Below are 15011 nucleotides of genomic sequence, written 5' to 3' on the forward strand. Positions count from 1 at the left end.
AGATCTTCAAAATTTCAAGAGCTATATGTACAGTGAAAGGCTACACTAACAGGGGCAAGTGAATGAAATCGAAGACGTGAACACTTCATAGAGAAATCTGAGATATGGGTTTTGAAGATTATGCCGATCTACTATTTGGGTTTGAAATTAATGCATTAAACGACAATTGAATCGGTTGAATGGGAAGCTATGGAAGAATTGAACATCACCGACATGCAGAAAAGCTCGGATCTTTGAAGCGAAACGAAGAGGATGACGGGGTTGCGGCAGAGGCCGAGATCTAGGAAGGAGCTCCGGCGAGCTCAGAGGAGCGAAGTGAAATTTCTAAGGCGTTGCAGAGCAGAAAGACTGGTGGAGTGGAGAAATAACATTGAAATTTCTACGGCGTAAAGATTTTGTTCTTGTACGAGGGAGCGTGTTGAAGACTTTTTGGTTTTTCAATCGAGTAAGACATTGAAATCTTTCAAAATGTCAATTGAATTCACCACCTAGTTATTTAAAGGGAAATTACTTTAGTCTAAAGAAGCTGACAAAATTGCACTTAAGAAATGAACAGTGTTTTGGGCCGAATTTCACTTTATTTACAAGGTTGCCACTGACTCTCTCTGCCGTTGATCATGATACCTGCGTGTTGATGATCGTGGAAAGGCAGGGTGCGATCGTCACTTTACCATTCTCTTCCTCCCCTTTCTCTCTGCCTCAAATCCCATCTGCTCACCTAAAATCCCCAGATCGAACATCCTCCATCTCAAATAAAAAAACTTTCCCCCTTCAAAACCCATATAATCAGCACTCATGGAATAATCATGGATTTTTGTTGAGGTAATTTGATTGTTTCCTCATTTGTAATTGGTTTCTGTTAGTTTATTGTTCTTGAATTTTAATTTTTCTGTTTTCCAACTTGGAACAGTCGACCTTCTGGTAATAAAATTGTGATGTGACCATCGTATTCTCTCTCACGGCTCACAACGATGAAATCGCACAGGACTTCGTTGATTTCTGTCAACTCCGACCACGACCAGTGTCATGTAAGCTATCAATTACCCCCTCTCGATCTTCTTTTTCTTCTTCCGCTTCTCCCTGCGCATTCCAGTTTGACTGTATGTGTTCTGGATGCATCTTGATTTCCTTAGTATGATTAAACGATTCGGATGCGCCTAATAAACAAACCTAACTTGCCTCGCGCGTTCAGTCATCTCCTTCCTTCGTCTAAAACCTCACACAGAGACAGAGATCCCCCAAAACCCTAAACGCCCAAAGGTAATTTTGTTTAATTTTTCAATTAGTTTTAATTATCTGACGAATACCTAGCATAAATTCACTCTCTCTACTCTAAATGCGTTTAATTTTTTTTGTTTTAATTTTTTGCAGTATTAATCACAAAGTTACGGAGCTGAAATTGCAAACGCTATCATGGCTGCCTTAAAAAATGTAAGCTTGAAATTTTTAGGTTCTGTTTGGTTGTTGGAAAACTGAATCAAAGAGGTTTTTTTGTTTGTTTGTTTGTTTTGTTTTGTTAATTATCTCGGAGACGTAGTTGATTGTTGTGTTTCTGAAATTTTGAAAACAGAAGAAGAACGTGTTTGTGAAATCAGTTTCGACGAAGAAGCAGGCTAATATGGACCATATCACAGGGGATAAAATCCCAAGGAGGTTTGTGTTTTCCAGATGCAAGTTGCCTGGTCCTCTGAAGCAGCTTCAAGCTGATTTGAGGAAACTGGTGCTTCCCTACACTGCCTTTAAGCTTAAGGTATGCAAATATTCGTTCCGGTCTTAATATATTTTGCAATGCTTTATGATATTTGATTTGTTTATATTTTAATTGATTTGAAGAGCTGATGAAAATGAGAAGTAAGAATCTGAAGTAAAGAGCTGAGCTTTTTCCGCAATGTTTTTGCAGGAGAAGAGGCGGAACAATCTTAGAGACTTTTTTAATGTGGCTGGGCCTATGGGGGTTACACATTTCCTCATGTTGTCGAAAACTCCAACTGCGCCATACCTTAGGTTTGTGAGGACACCTCAAGGCTCAACGCTATTTTCATAAGATATGCAGTGGGTTCCATTTCTAATGTCTTTGTGGGTTTTCAAGGGTGCAGATCCTGATTGACAAGGAAGAACAGAAATGGATATAACAACAGTGAGACCGAATGGGAGATCCAATGAAAAAAAACAGCAATGGATAAACCGAGGCCGGTAGATTTCAACTGCCTTACAACCGCCGCCAGAGAGGTCAGATTGTCCAGAGTGCTGCCTCTTCCTCCGCCAACACCGCTGTGTCAGATGTTAAGCTGCAGCTCTAGGAGGACCACAGCAATGGCTTCAATCCCATCCTCCACTTTTGCTTCTGGTGAGTGTATTTTAAGCGCTTTTGCCAAAAATCTGCTTATTTACTTGGTTTTTGTGGGTTTTATTAAAATTGTATGGTTGTTGTTGTAGCGTAAAAAAGTTTGCATCTTTGCATTGATATTTGGAGCAACAGACGGTATTTGGATTTGGGGTTGCATAGAAATTGAGTAATTGAAATTTATTAGATATCCAATGGAAAATTTCCAGTTATTAGATATCCAGTTTGATATTTGGCGGGTAAATTTCCATTCTTTGGATTAGGGTGCACAACAGTTGATAAGAGGATAAGTCAGAAATGGAGTGATGAAATGTATTAACTTTTATGACTAATTTCCAAAGAAATTGCAATCTGCCAATGTAAAACGGTCAGTTATTTAATATCCGGTTTCATTTATAGTAGAAAAGGCAATGGATAAGAGAGATGATGGTTAAATTTGTATTTGTTATGTTAACTATTTGAAGTCTAGAATCTAAAGTTAATATATTTGTTATGTTAAATGTCGTATGAAATATTTATTGTTGAAATCTTCTTGGTGCTTTGTTTTATAAAAGATTCAGGATGGGGATAATTTAGCTGTCATTGATTGGCATCGTTTTTTAAGTTTTGTCTGTGCTTTTGTTTGTAGGATCGACTTGGGAAAGAACAGAGGAGAGCACAAGCATTATCAATTTATTTGCTATAGTATTGTCCCTCTTCCTCTGGCCTCCTGAAGTGTTTCCATTCCAGTGTCACCATCTTTTGTTTCATTCATTTGTAGAATATATTCTTCTTTTTTCTATACCTTTATTACCTCCTTTTAACTTTGATTATATGTACTTGATGAGTATTATTAGACCCATTCTCAAAATTTTGCATCCCCTGCTTCTTTCTTATGGTCCTTATACTCAAACATGTGCAAGTTTGTATTTTTCTGATGGATTGGACTATTGGGAACTTAGGTACTTTTACTTTTTATATATTTTTGTTGGGTTTTTTCTTTTTCGAAAAATGAGTATTTGATTAATCGCTTGACTTTCGCTTTCAAAATGACTGTTTGAAGTTTTGTGTCAATTTGGTTGTGATGGTAAGATTACTTTATGTAACATTGTGTTGTGGCATGTGAGTGTCGAACTTTTTTCTTAATTTAATTTCGGAAAGAAATGCGTTTTAACGGTAGTCCTATATGATGAAGTTAGCATCCTTATAAGTTGGGAACCTAAAACAGGAGTGGTGTACTCATAAATTCTTACTTTTCTCTGCATCATTCCCCTCTACTTGCATCAGTTGTGACTTATTTTCTTTTTTGGTTTTATCTTAGGAGTTTGTCAGGGAGAAAGTTCGTGAACGAAAGAAATCTAATCGAGAGGTATTTTCTTTTTGGCACATATCATGAATTATGTTTGGGTGTTTAAACAATATTTGCCTAAAAGTATACTCTGTTTTTTAGTGGTATTTCAAATAAGGTAACTTCCCCAAACATTGATATTTTGGTTTTCTATTGGTATGTGTGAAACCAGCTTGATTCAAGTTACAAGGTTGAGGGTAGCGGATAGTCGTCATATTGCGGATAGTTAATCATGTTCAATAACCTTGGTTACAGGGCCATTCACTTAAATTTTGGTTTCAAGTTGTAGAAAGACGGCTTTTCATTCTTTCTCAAAATAAGCTTTCACAGCTTCAGTTTCACATCATTCGTCACTGGATTTGCTAATACAAGTTTTTATTGAGATAATCTTACTGGTGAATTGTTAAAAGGTAGGAAGAGAGAAGGCGGCCTGCGATTTTATTAACTAAAGTTCAGATTCATTTTCTGTGGTATGGGGTGTCCGAGAGAAAGGGTTTCAGGGATTAGGTTTGGGTGGGATTTCAAGGATTAGGTTTGGGGTTTTGTATGTGCAATTTGTAGAGAGATGGGGGTGTCCGAGATAGGATTTAGGAGATTTGTTTTAGGAATTGCAGAGAGAGATAGGGAGTGTCCAAGAGAAGTGTGGGAGGATTTAGGCGGGATTTTAGGGATTTGGTTTAGGGTTTGTTTTATTCGATTTGCAGAGACAGAGAGCTGGGACAATGGTGAGAGAGAGATGGGAGGATTTTATGCAAGGGTTAAGGGAACGGATAAGGGAGGTATGGGTATGGGTTTTTAGGGCCGGTTTCTAGGGAGGTGGTCTGCTGTCAGTGCCCTCACAGGGTGGGGTGTGATATGGGGGAGAGAGGAGAAGGGGTTGGTTGCCGAGAGAAGGTGACGGTGGGTGCACGATTAGGGGGACATAGAGAGTTGATTGGGTACAAGATTTGAGGGTAGGGTTGAGGGAATGAGTGTGTTAGCTGCAAAGAGATGGTGGGGTTGAGTTAGTATCTCCCTCTCTATCGCTTCTCTCTTCCTCCATATATGACATCTTTGTTTTGGGGTCAAAATATGTTCGCTTTTACATAGAAATTTGAGTGTTTTATTTATTTATTTGGGTTTTTTTAGCTGATACATATTATGTTTTGTGTTTCTGGGTTTTATCACGTTGCTGATGCATAAACCCATCAGTTCCTCTGTAATTCGTTCTGGTTTTCATTATTCTTTTTCGATTTGTTTTGTCAAAATTGAAATGGAATTTGTTGGCTTGATTTTGTATTAGGTTGCCAGAGGGTTCTGTTTTTAGGGTTCTCTCCGTCCCACTCACTCTCCATCTCCCTCTCTGTTTCTCTTCTTCAATCAGTCTGACGTAGTTTTGCAATTTAGGGTTCAGTGCATTTACTGGAATATACATACATATAAATGTCTAAATTTCTTCAATTTTTCTATACACAGGCTGGGTTAATTTGATTCTTAACCAATGATTGGATATTATATTACAACTATGGGTTCTGTTTTTAGGGCTGGATGAAAAGAAACACCCATCAGAGCTTTCAACAACTCGAAGGTCAGTGATTTCTTCCTTCTCTCTAATTCTGTTTCTGCTATTTCAATTTGTATAATTTAATTTAGGGTTTTAAGTTGGAAAATTTAATTAAACATTTTCAGTTGGAGAGCTTGGTGTATACAACAATTAGGGTTGTTAATTTTGATTGCTGGTCTACTAAATGTTTTATAACATGTAAACAGGGAGTACATACTTTGTATGCCATGGATAGGGAATGGATACGTAATTAGATCAATTGATGGGTGCCGCTGTTTTGGATATCTACATCCAGCAATACCTGGTATTCTGTGTTTTGTTGTTTTAGCTCTGTGTTTTGTTGTAGTGGATTGGAATTTCTACTAGAATCATTATTATTATTATATATTTAGGGGTTGGGTAAATTGATTTTGGAGATTTTGTATGTGGTTTGGGTTCTTTGATTTTGTTTAGATAGATGGTGTTTGATTGTGGTTTAAGTTTTTTTAGTATATTCCCTGCACATTGCAAAATTCTGGTACTATTTGGGTGTTTTGGTGTTGAAAGCCTAGGGTTTAGGGTTTAGCGTTTAGCATTTAGGGGAATGCAAAGAAGGGATGTCTGCGTTTCTGAACTCTTATGCAAATCTAATTTGAAATCATGAAACACATTTCATATGTTTCTCAAATCTCAGCAACTGGTTTTAGAATCCTGAAATCTAAGTAAAGGTACATCATTCCTGTTTTTGTATTTTTTTAATTCCTATCATCATGGCCACGATTAAACGTGAATATGCATGCCAACCTTGCATACTCAGTGATTAATTTCTAGATGAATTTTTCTTTAGACGAGGGTTTGCAGACATGAATACTTGAGGGGCAGATGGTCACCATGTTGGATCCATTGATACTGATACAACGTGGGATTTAGTTGGTTATATTCAAATCAGAAATAAAATTGCTTTGTGTATTCCGCATTTGATTGAAAATCTGTAATTTAAATAGAAATTCTTCTTCTTCGATATCATTGTGCACAACACATAATTTCAATTAGTTTTTTTTTTTATTTTTTTTTTATTTTTTATTTTTTGATGGTAAGATTCCGTATAATTAACCTCTACAATTTTATTCACATGTTCATGATCACCACTTAATTAATTAGTGGTTGGGTGTTGACCACTGAATGTTTTTTTTTTTCAGTTCGAACTTGAATCTCACCGAGCTTCAGGTATTTTGCTTTAATTTTTTACTTCTCTTTTGTCTTCTTTTCTGTTTGATTTCTTTCCTTCGTTTTATCCTAAATTCTGAGTTTTCATTTTGTTTAAAGTAGTTTTCTCCTGGTCTATTGACATTTTTAATTTTTTATAGTTATTTCCTGTTCTCCACTATCATTTTTTTTGGTGTGCTAATTAATCAATTTTATTTGTAACATTGTGCATTTCATATGATATTTCTGAAATATTTTGAGATTTTACTACAAGTGTAAATGGTAAATATGAAGTTGCTATTCTTACTTTTTGTATCTTTTGCACATTGTTTTTTTTGTTTATTGTCATATTGTGAACACGAAAGATTCCTTGAAACAAGAAACCAGAATAACGTGTACAAAATAATATTTTTGTGTTTATGATTTTTGGGGTTACGATCTCTCTTAAATTTGGTCCTCTGATTCTATCTCCGTAAGATCTAGATTTGTTGATCCAAGGGCCGTCGAGGCTTGATCTTGGATGAACAGTTGTAAGTTTCTTCAAGGGCCTTCGGGGCTTGATCTTGAATGTTGATGGATGAGCGGATCTTCAAGGGCTTTTGGGCTTGATCTTGAAGAACGGTTGGTTTTCTTCAAGGGCCGTCGAGGCTTGATCTTGAATGAACAGTTGGTTTTCTTCAAGGGCTTTTGGGCTTGATCTTGAAGAATAGATGTGTGGATTTGTTTGTTGATCCAAGGACCGTCGGGGCTTGATCTTGGATGAACAGTTGTTGAACGGATCTTCAAGGGGCGTTGGGCTTGATCTTGAAGAATGGGTGTATGGGTTTGTTGAGGTTGTTGATCCAAAGGGCCGTTGGGGCTTGATCTTAGGATGAACGGATGATGAATGATGAACACTTTCTTCAAGGGGCCGTCGGGGCTTGATCTTGAGTTGGTGGGAGTTCTTCAAGGGCCGTTGGGGCTTGATCTTGAAGGAGGATTTGACGAAGAACGAAGAGTGCTTTCTTGATCCTTCGGAATTCTTGGGAATTTGGATGCTTGAGAGCTTTGGAGTTTCAAAGCTTCAAGGATTTGGGGAATTCTCTTCCAATTTGGGAGTAGAGAAATGTATTTGTGAATTCCTTGATGCTTGATACCTTGATGGAGAAGCCTATTTATAGGCTTTGAGAATGAATCACCACCACAAAATATTTTTTTCCTTTCCAAGCACCATTGCCTAATTTTCCCACTTAATGCAATATTGAAATTGAAGTGGTGTAACTTATGGCCTAATTTCCCACTTAATACCATTTTAAATTTGAAGTGGTCTAACTTATGGCCTAATTTCCCACTTAACACCATTTTAAACTTGAAATGTGTATGCTTTGTCATTGCCCAAATGAGAAAAACTTGCTTTGATCCGTAATGGATTGAAGTGTGCTTGCCTTGTCATTGCCCAACATGAGAAGAAAAACTTGTTTTGATCCTCAATGGATTGAAATGTACTTGCCTTGTCATTGCCCAAAATGAGAAGAAAAACTTGTTTAATCCTTCAAGGGTATTTCTTCCTATTTTGTTGAGTCACACGCCATGTGTACAATTTGTATAACACGTGGCGTATGCCATGTATGCCTTGACACGTCAAAACTTTAATGCATTGGTGAACATTTGTTTTACTGAAATTTTGATGTCTACACATATATGTGAAGAAGAAAGATGATAAGAAATATGTTGTTGGTTGGGAAATAGGAGGAAAAGAAGCAAATCAAAAAGGTTATATGGAGACTTGCTGATAATAATTTTGGAATGTTAGCAGACTCAAGATTGCAAGTTGGCAACCGATGGTGCTAAATGATTTGTTAGATTATTCAATAGTAATTTTTTATTTTTCCTTATCAGTTATTGTTTCAAAGGGTGAAAAAGAGTGGGGGACACAAGAAGAGGGGAGAAAGAGGACAAAAGAATGGTTTGTTCTACTTTCAATGCTTTGGGTTAAAAAAAGAAAAAAGGTTCACTTCACTCACTTTGATTGAACTTTTCATTTATTAAGTTTCTCTTGCTATATATATAGTGTATATTTCTTATTTATGTGTTTTTGATTCTGAGATTGTCTCTTTTGCAGAGCATGTGGTGTGGAAACACACCAGCGAAGCCTCACTTTCGATGTCGAACTCAAGCGTGGCTCTAATCTAGCCCCCAAAATTCCAACCTAGCATGTAGCAATGCATTATGTTTTCCTGTGTGATCTTCATACAAAGGTACGAAGAACTAACTATGTTTAGTTTAATGGCTTTTTGAATGCTTAAAAATAAATTTTAGCCAAGTCCCCGCATGAGGTTGATGTTATAAATTTTTGGACTCCATTCTTAGAAAATTTTGGCATTTTCATCAAATGAGGTTCTTTCTGTTTTGGACTGTGGGTTAGAAGTATTAAGACACTGACGCTTGAGTGTTTGGAAATTAGGTGCAAGACTAATGAGCTTCTAATCAAGAAAGACCTGCTTTTAAATCCCACTGTGTGTTCTAAGTGCTGGATGGGTTGTGCTTTTACCAACCCTAATAAAATTATATTTGAATCATGCTGTCTGATAACTCTTTTTCTTTTTTTCCTGTTTGTGGTTTTTAGTCTTTGTCATTTAATTGGTATAGCTTTGCTAGGATCTCTGTTCCGGCAGTGTGTGATTAGTGCTAATGGAATTTCAGCACTGTTTCTGAGCTATTGCTCGAATTGTTGTATCTAAGTATGCATTATACATTCAATTGAGCCAATGAAGCATGTGTGCCAACGAATTTTGAAGAGTTCGGCTTGGTTTTCTCTCTTTGGTCTTTAATATTTATGTGTGAGGCACCTGTTTGTTGACTAATTGAGTCCCTTCTCTTAAGTTTTTCAGTAGATATTGTGTAATTTGCTTTTATGAGCACTTCTTTAAGCTGTCAAGTTCCCAAAGTGTACAAGGAGATATCAAGTTTAACAAGTCACGAACTATGATCAATCCAAAAACAGTGAAATTAGGGATTTTACACTTATAAACTTAGTTAGCTTTAGACCATAGGATTAGCATTTTGCGCATGTGAGTATCATTGACCTGCTCATTTTATTTTTCTGGATAAGAAACAAATTGTCATTGAAGGGAGAAGAAAGTGTACAAAAACAAAGTTTCTGTAAGCTTGCATTCATATGCCTAATATTTTAATTTCTTTTCTTGCCATTACCTGTTGAAATGGTTGCCTACACTGCAGGACACATATTATGTGTGAACTACGTGTTTCTTCTGTTTCTTAAGGAAACAGAACTTTTTTGGAAACTATATCTTTCTAATCAAAGATGTTCAGTTTCTTCTCATTCATTGTACAATGTGTTTATATGTCAGCTCACTTGAATGTATATAAAAGCAAAACTGTTCGTCTTATCGACCTCATTCACTCATGTATCATTCTGTTTGTTCATAATTGTGTTGAATTTATTCAACTTAAATATGTTTTATTCATCCGATTACGCCTAAAACAGTTGGTTTCCGCAGCAACGCGCGGGCGTAATTTCTAGTTGAAGCCTAAAAAAATAGGACAACAATGAAAGATAAATTGTAAATTTGTTTTACTTTTCCTCAAATAACTCAAATATGCTTTTTTATAAAAACTATACAGATTTGATCTCACAGCACAACTAAAACTCAATCACATAGCAACTCAGTACTAAGGTTGGATGATATTCCTCTCTACTTGGAAGTGAGAGGTCTTAATTTTGAATCTCGTGAATGACGAATTCGATATCAAATTAAGTTGCCCATTATGTGGCTTAACCAAATTCGTTCTCTCATAATGTAAAAATATCAATGTAACAATAAAAAAAATACAAACTCGGTCACATAAACATGATTTCCTGAATGAATGCCTATGATTTTTACCTCAGCTTCTCAACCTCCTAGTGGTGAGGATGTGCGTATGAACATAGGTTCAAATGAACTACCTTGTAAACCAATCAAAATAACCAATCTCGTTCTCAACCTCCTGCAACCAAGACAGAGCCGTCGTCAACAAGCTCATGATTTTCTGCACCGACCCATCTCTCGGAAACTTTGATTACGCCGAGAAAGTCTTTCGTTTCATCAAAGATCCGTGCTTGTTTGTTTACGATGTAATGATAAAGGCGTTTGCCAAAAGGAGTAGTTTCAGAAGCACCGTTGAGCTCTTCCGGCGGCTGAGGGAGGAGGGATTGTGTCCCTATAATTTTTCCTACCCATTTGTTTTAAAGCCATTGGATGCTTGGGAGAGGTTCGGGAAGGTGAAAAGGTTCGTGTGTTTGTGGTAAAAACTGGAATTGGGTTTGATGGTATGTGTGCAACGCTCATTGACATGAATGCATAGTTGGGCATGGTTGAGAGTTTCAAGCAGGTGTTTGATGAAATACCCGAGAGAAACAGGCTTTGTTGGAACTTGAACGTTACGATTTCGAGGTATGTTAGGTGCAGGAGGTTTGAGGAAGCTTTGGATATGTTTCGGAGGATGTCATGTGAGAGCAACGAGAAGCCCGATGAAGCTACGGTTGTAACCACCATTTCGGCTTGAACAACATCGAAAACTTTGGGGCTTGGTAAAGAAATTCATGAATATGTTAGAAGTGAACTTGGATTCACTACTAGAACTGGAAATGTGGTTGTTGAATATGTATGTAAAACGTGGTTATTTGATTGAAGGCCGGAGAATTTGTAATGGGTATACAATCCAAGCAAAGAATGGGGTTGCAAGGAATGGCAAGACAAGCGAAGGAAAAATGTGCAGATTGGCATGAAGCCTGATGATTTCACCTTCATTGTTGTCTTAACTGACTGCGTTCACAGAGGGTTGGTAGATGAGGGTTGTGAGTTCTTCAACTCCAATAGAAAGATATATGAGATTGAGCGAGGTTAGAACACTATGGTTGCCTGATCGACCTTCTTGGCCGTACCAGACTGCTAGACGAAGCAGAGGAGTTAATAGAAAGGGTTCCAAGTGAGATTATAGTCCCGATTTCTATATGTTTGCATCCATGGTCAGTAATTGCACATTTCAATCTAAAATTTTGATTTAGGACCGAAAAAGTCGAAATATGATGCTAATAATTTCATGAATGAGGAATTCGATACTAAATTAACCTAAAAATGAGAGAGAGATACGTTATGTTGCAAAGTTTGATAATGCCTTTATTATTGGGTTTAGATGAGATAATGGGGTGCAAAGACTAAACCTAGGTCTAATTGGACTAATAAATGTTTAGATGTTCTGAAAATCTCATTGTCCTTATCTAAAATGCTATCATTTCGTTACTTTTTTATTTATTTTTTTGCTAGTCAGAGCATATTTTCACTAGAACAGAGCTTGGCTGCTGAAAAATCAGCAGCAGCCAAGCTTTCTCCTTTTCACTATGCTAGCTACTTTGCTGACCCTAGCTGCCGTCCAGTAAATATGTTTACCAGCTCTTACCTATAAAACGGAATCACGCTTAGAATTTGAACCTACGACATTGAGATGTGGAGACATACATTGTACCCGACTAAACTGAGAGAGCTTTCTTATCACAGGAAATACAAAGAGTGATGGTCCACACACAAATGAAAAAAAAAAAAAAAAAAAAAAAAAAGCGATTTGAATTTGATTGCACTTTTCGTTCTCTCTTTCGTTCCTTCTTCCATGAACTTCGCATCATCCTTTTACATTGCTCACTTCTCCATATACTTTTCGTCCATCTCTAAATTAAAAAAAATAAAATCTAAAAATCAAAAATAAAATGCTTATCGAATTGACCGATATTTTGATTTAATTACAACAACAAAAATCTGAACTGTGCTCTTAATTATCTAGTTCCACAAGAGAATACAAATTTTTGTATCTTCTTAATTATAGTAATTTATACTAATATTCCATTTGAAGACTTGTACCACCCGAGGCTGCATACTAATACCATATGAAGGCAAGATTATTCAATGCTAATCCTTGAAAATGAAATTCAAGAAATTTAATCATTTGGCCTGTTGTCATTCCTTTTACAAAACTAGTTTTAGATTTTGTAAGTTAATAGAATTGATAGACTCATCATTTATCAACCGAATTTGCTTTCAAATTTCAACAGACGATTCATAAATATCATTAGAAATAAATAATGTTATTAGGTTTTTCCTTTTTCTGGCTGCGGACATAGTACGTATTTTGCAAGGCCACCCTAACATACACACATTAGGCTACTCGTCGCAGGACAAACATGTAGATGAAGATAACTTCAGAAGAAAAAGAGCCCTGTAAATACAAATTATTTATAATTAGGTTTACTATATTGTTATATATGTGACCACTGACCATAGAATATAATAGTCTTCATTACAAAACTTGAGCTAACTCTAGCTATGCTAATTAAGTTAATAACAAGTAGTACTAGTCTCTCTATACTTATGCACCCGGAGCAAAATCATAGTCAACATCATCAATCATAGTCAACATCATCGTCATCGCCATCGCCATCGTCCCCATCCCCTTCTGAGCATGTTACCGACGAAAGATCATCCTTTAAATATTATATTATTCAGATAAACAATAAGATTTTAACAACGCTAATCAATGACTAAGTTATTACTCATTTAATTGATTTTTTGTAAAATTAATCTTAAAGGATGAAGAGTCGTACTATATCATCGTAACCATTTATTTTTCAGCTGCCCCTTAAGATTAATTTTGTAATGTTCTTTAAGATTAATTTTGTAAGATGATTTTAACCCAAGACGTACATGTTAAATATTATTATTTAATGTGTCCATAATTGACTGATGGAGATAGTTTTATTCTTATTTGTTTCTTTAGGAGGGAAATTTCTAAGGCGTTACAGAGCAGAGAGACTGGTGGAGTGGAGAAATAGCATTGAAATTTCTACGGCGTTAAGATTTTGTTCTTGTAGGAGGGAGCATTTTGAAGACTTTTTCAAACAAGTAAGATATATTTAATGTCTGCTCTGATTTGTTGAAGATCCCTGCAGATTTATAATAATTTCATGGCTAAATAGCCAAAATGGTCTCTGAGATTTGCATAATCAATAGAAATGGTCACTGAGATTAAAAATAAATATACATGATCCCTGAGATTGTCCACTATTCATGATTTTGGTATTCCCGTTAAAAACTCTTTGGGCAATTTTCAAAGCTTCGTAACTCAATCGATTCTTAACCAAATTCGACCCATAATATATCAAAATGAAGATAAGAAAGTGTAGAGCAAGATTATACCTATTTGGATGCCCAATGTGTAACATCCCGTCCCAAATTTCATTTTAACGTACATGGGAAATTACGATTTTACCCCCTAATTCGTTTTTATCAGATTAGTTTTGTGTAGTATGGTGTGGTGTGTAGGACCACACACACACTCATACACCTCGTTTCACTCTCCCGGGATTCCCTCCCTCTTTTCCCTCATTCCTGTCTCTTCTCTGTCTCTCCTTTCTTTCTTTCTCTCTCTCTCTCTCTCTCACTCTCCCCGAGTTCTTCTTCTTCCTCTACACACGGACACACATACAAGCATAATCAAACCTTCACCAATCAAGAAACTAAGACCACCATCGTGTTCGTGGAGCTGAGAGGAGTTCAAAGGTGCCATTTTCAGGTAAGAATATAGATGTTTTCACGTCGTTTCAACGAGGTCCGATTATTGCACTGTTCATGCAAACCTAATCTAGCTTGTTTTAGGAGATTCTAAGCTTGTAGATGTGTTTGTGAGGTCCCAAGGAGCCTCGGAGTGGTTCGTTGGGTGAGTTTGGACGTCGGGATCGTCCTGTGCAAAGTTGGCCGAGTTTTGACCTTGAAGACAGGTGAGATTCTTTAATTTTTAGGCCTTAAAACTAGTCTAACGTTGTTCTACTAGTCCTAGGCTTCATTTTGGTATAAAGAACGTGAAATTTGGTTGAAAAACGAAGGAGAAAACAAGGTTTGAAAATTACCCAGTTTTCCGGCGCCGTCGCCGGCGCCGGAGGTTCGCCGGAGAAGAAAGGAGAATATTCCGTTAAGTCTAACGGAATATTCCTAACGGCAGTGACAGAATCCGGTTAGATTTGACGGAATATTCCGTCAGTTAACGGAATATTCCTGACGGCGTCAACTGACGCCGTCAGTGTGCAGTGCACGTGGGCCGCGCGTGGGGGCGCGTAGGTCCGTGGCTGTTCAGGCGCGTGGGGGCGCGTGCGTAGTCCAAAATTTTTTCTAAAAATATGGGCGTGATCCTGAGGTTGTGTAGGTCACGTTGGTATATTCATTTGTCCAATTTGAGCAATGTATGAGAAGTTATTACAAGAAGTTGCTTAGGTGCTTTTAAATTAATGTTTTCGTAACTTTGTCGCGTATAGGTGATTCGTTCTCCGAGGACGAGCGTACACACTCGAGGCAGGGGGGCTACGACCCTTCTAATTACCAGTGAGTGGGCTTTTGTTTTCCGTATATACCTATATACATATTAATTCCCAGAAATTAAATAGAAAAGGTTATATGTTTTATGCCATGCATTATTTGAATATTGTTTACGCATCATCGCATGTATTAGTAATGGCATACATATATATAAATGCGTATTTGGTGCTGTGGACGCACAGGTAAGTGCCAGGTAAGCGGTATTCATGTGGT

At 36.9% G+C, this 15011-nt stretch overlaps 1 protein-coding gene across 4 annotated transcripts; it reads left to right on the forward strand.

The window, feature by feature from the left end:
* Window positions 1-1073: 1073 nt before the first annotated feature.
* Window positions 1074-9209, forward strand: LOC137723768 (uncharacterized). Of its 4 annotated transcripts, XM_068462957.1 has the most exons (10): window positions 1075-1260; window positions 1372-1431; window positions 1571-1750; window positions 1901-2347; window positions 2973-3028; window positions 3645-3692; window positions 5193-5238; window positions 8278-8387; window positions 8501-8636; window positions 8843-9209. In XM_068462957.1, the coding sequence occupies exons 4-9, from the start codon at window positions 2176-2178 to the stop codon at window positions 8564-8566; spliced, it is 498 nt and encodes a 165-aa protein (XP_068319058.1). In that variant the 5' UTR covers window positions 1075-1260; window positions 1372-1431; window positions 1571-1750; window positions 1901-2175; the 3' UTR covers window positions 8567-8636; window positions 8843-9209. The 4 variants fall into 4 exon arrangements, 3 of the variants coding, with proteins under 3 accessions (XP_068319058.1, XP_068319060.1, XP_068319059.1); XR_011066960.1 differs by lacking the exon at window positions 8843-9209 and having other exon boundaries at window positions 1074-1260; window positions 1834-2347; window positions 8501-8801; XM_068462959.1 differs by lacking the exons at window positions 8278-8387; window positions 8843-9209 and adding an exon at window positions 5421-5518 and having other exon boundaries at window positions 8501-8801.
* Window positions 9210-15011: the final 5802 nt, after the last annotated feature.

The sequence above is a fragment of the Pyrus communis genome, chromosome 17 (genome assembly GCF_963583255.1).
Source record: "Pyrus communis chromosome 17, drPyrComm1.1, whole genome shotgun sequence".
NCBI classification, from domain to species: Eukaryota; Viridiplantae; Streptophyta; class Magnoliopsida; order Rosales; family Rosaceae; genus Pyrus; species Pyrus communis.

Excerpts from the sequence above, each read along its gene's own strand:
- LOC137723768 (XM_068462957.1), top strand. The coding sequence starts at position 2,176 with ATGGATAAACCGAGGCCGGTAGATTTCAACTGCCTTACAACCGCCGCC. Across the intron at positions 3,693-5,192 it reads GAAAGAAATCTAATCGAGAG|GGCTGGATGAAAAGAAACAC; the intron begins GTATTTTCTTTT and ends TTCTGTTTTTAG. Across the intron at positions 8,388-8,500 it reads GGGTTAAAAAAAGAAAAAAG|AGCATGTGGTGTGGAAACAC; the intron begins GTTCACTTCACT and ends TCTCTTTTGCAG.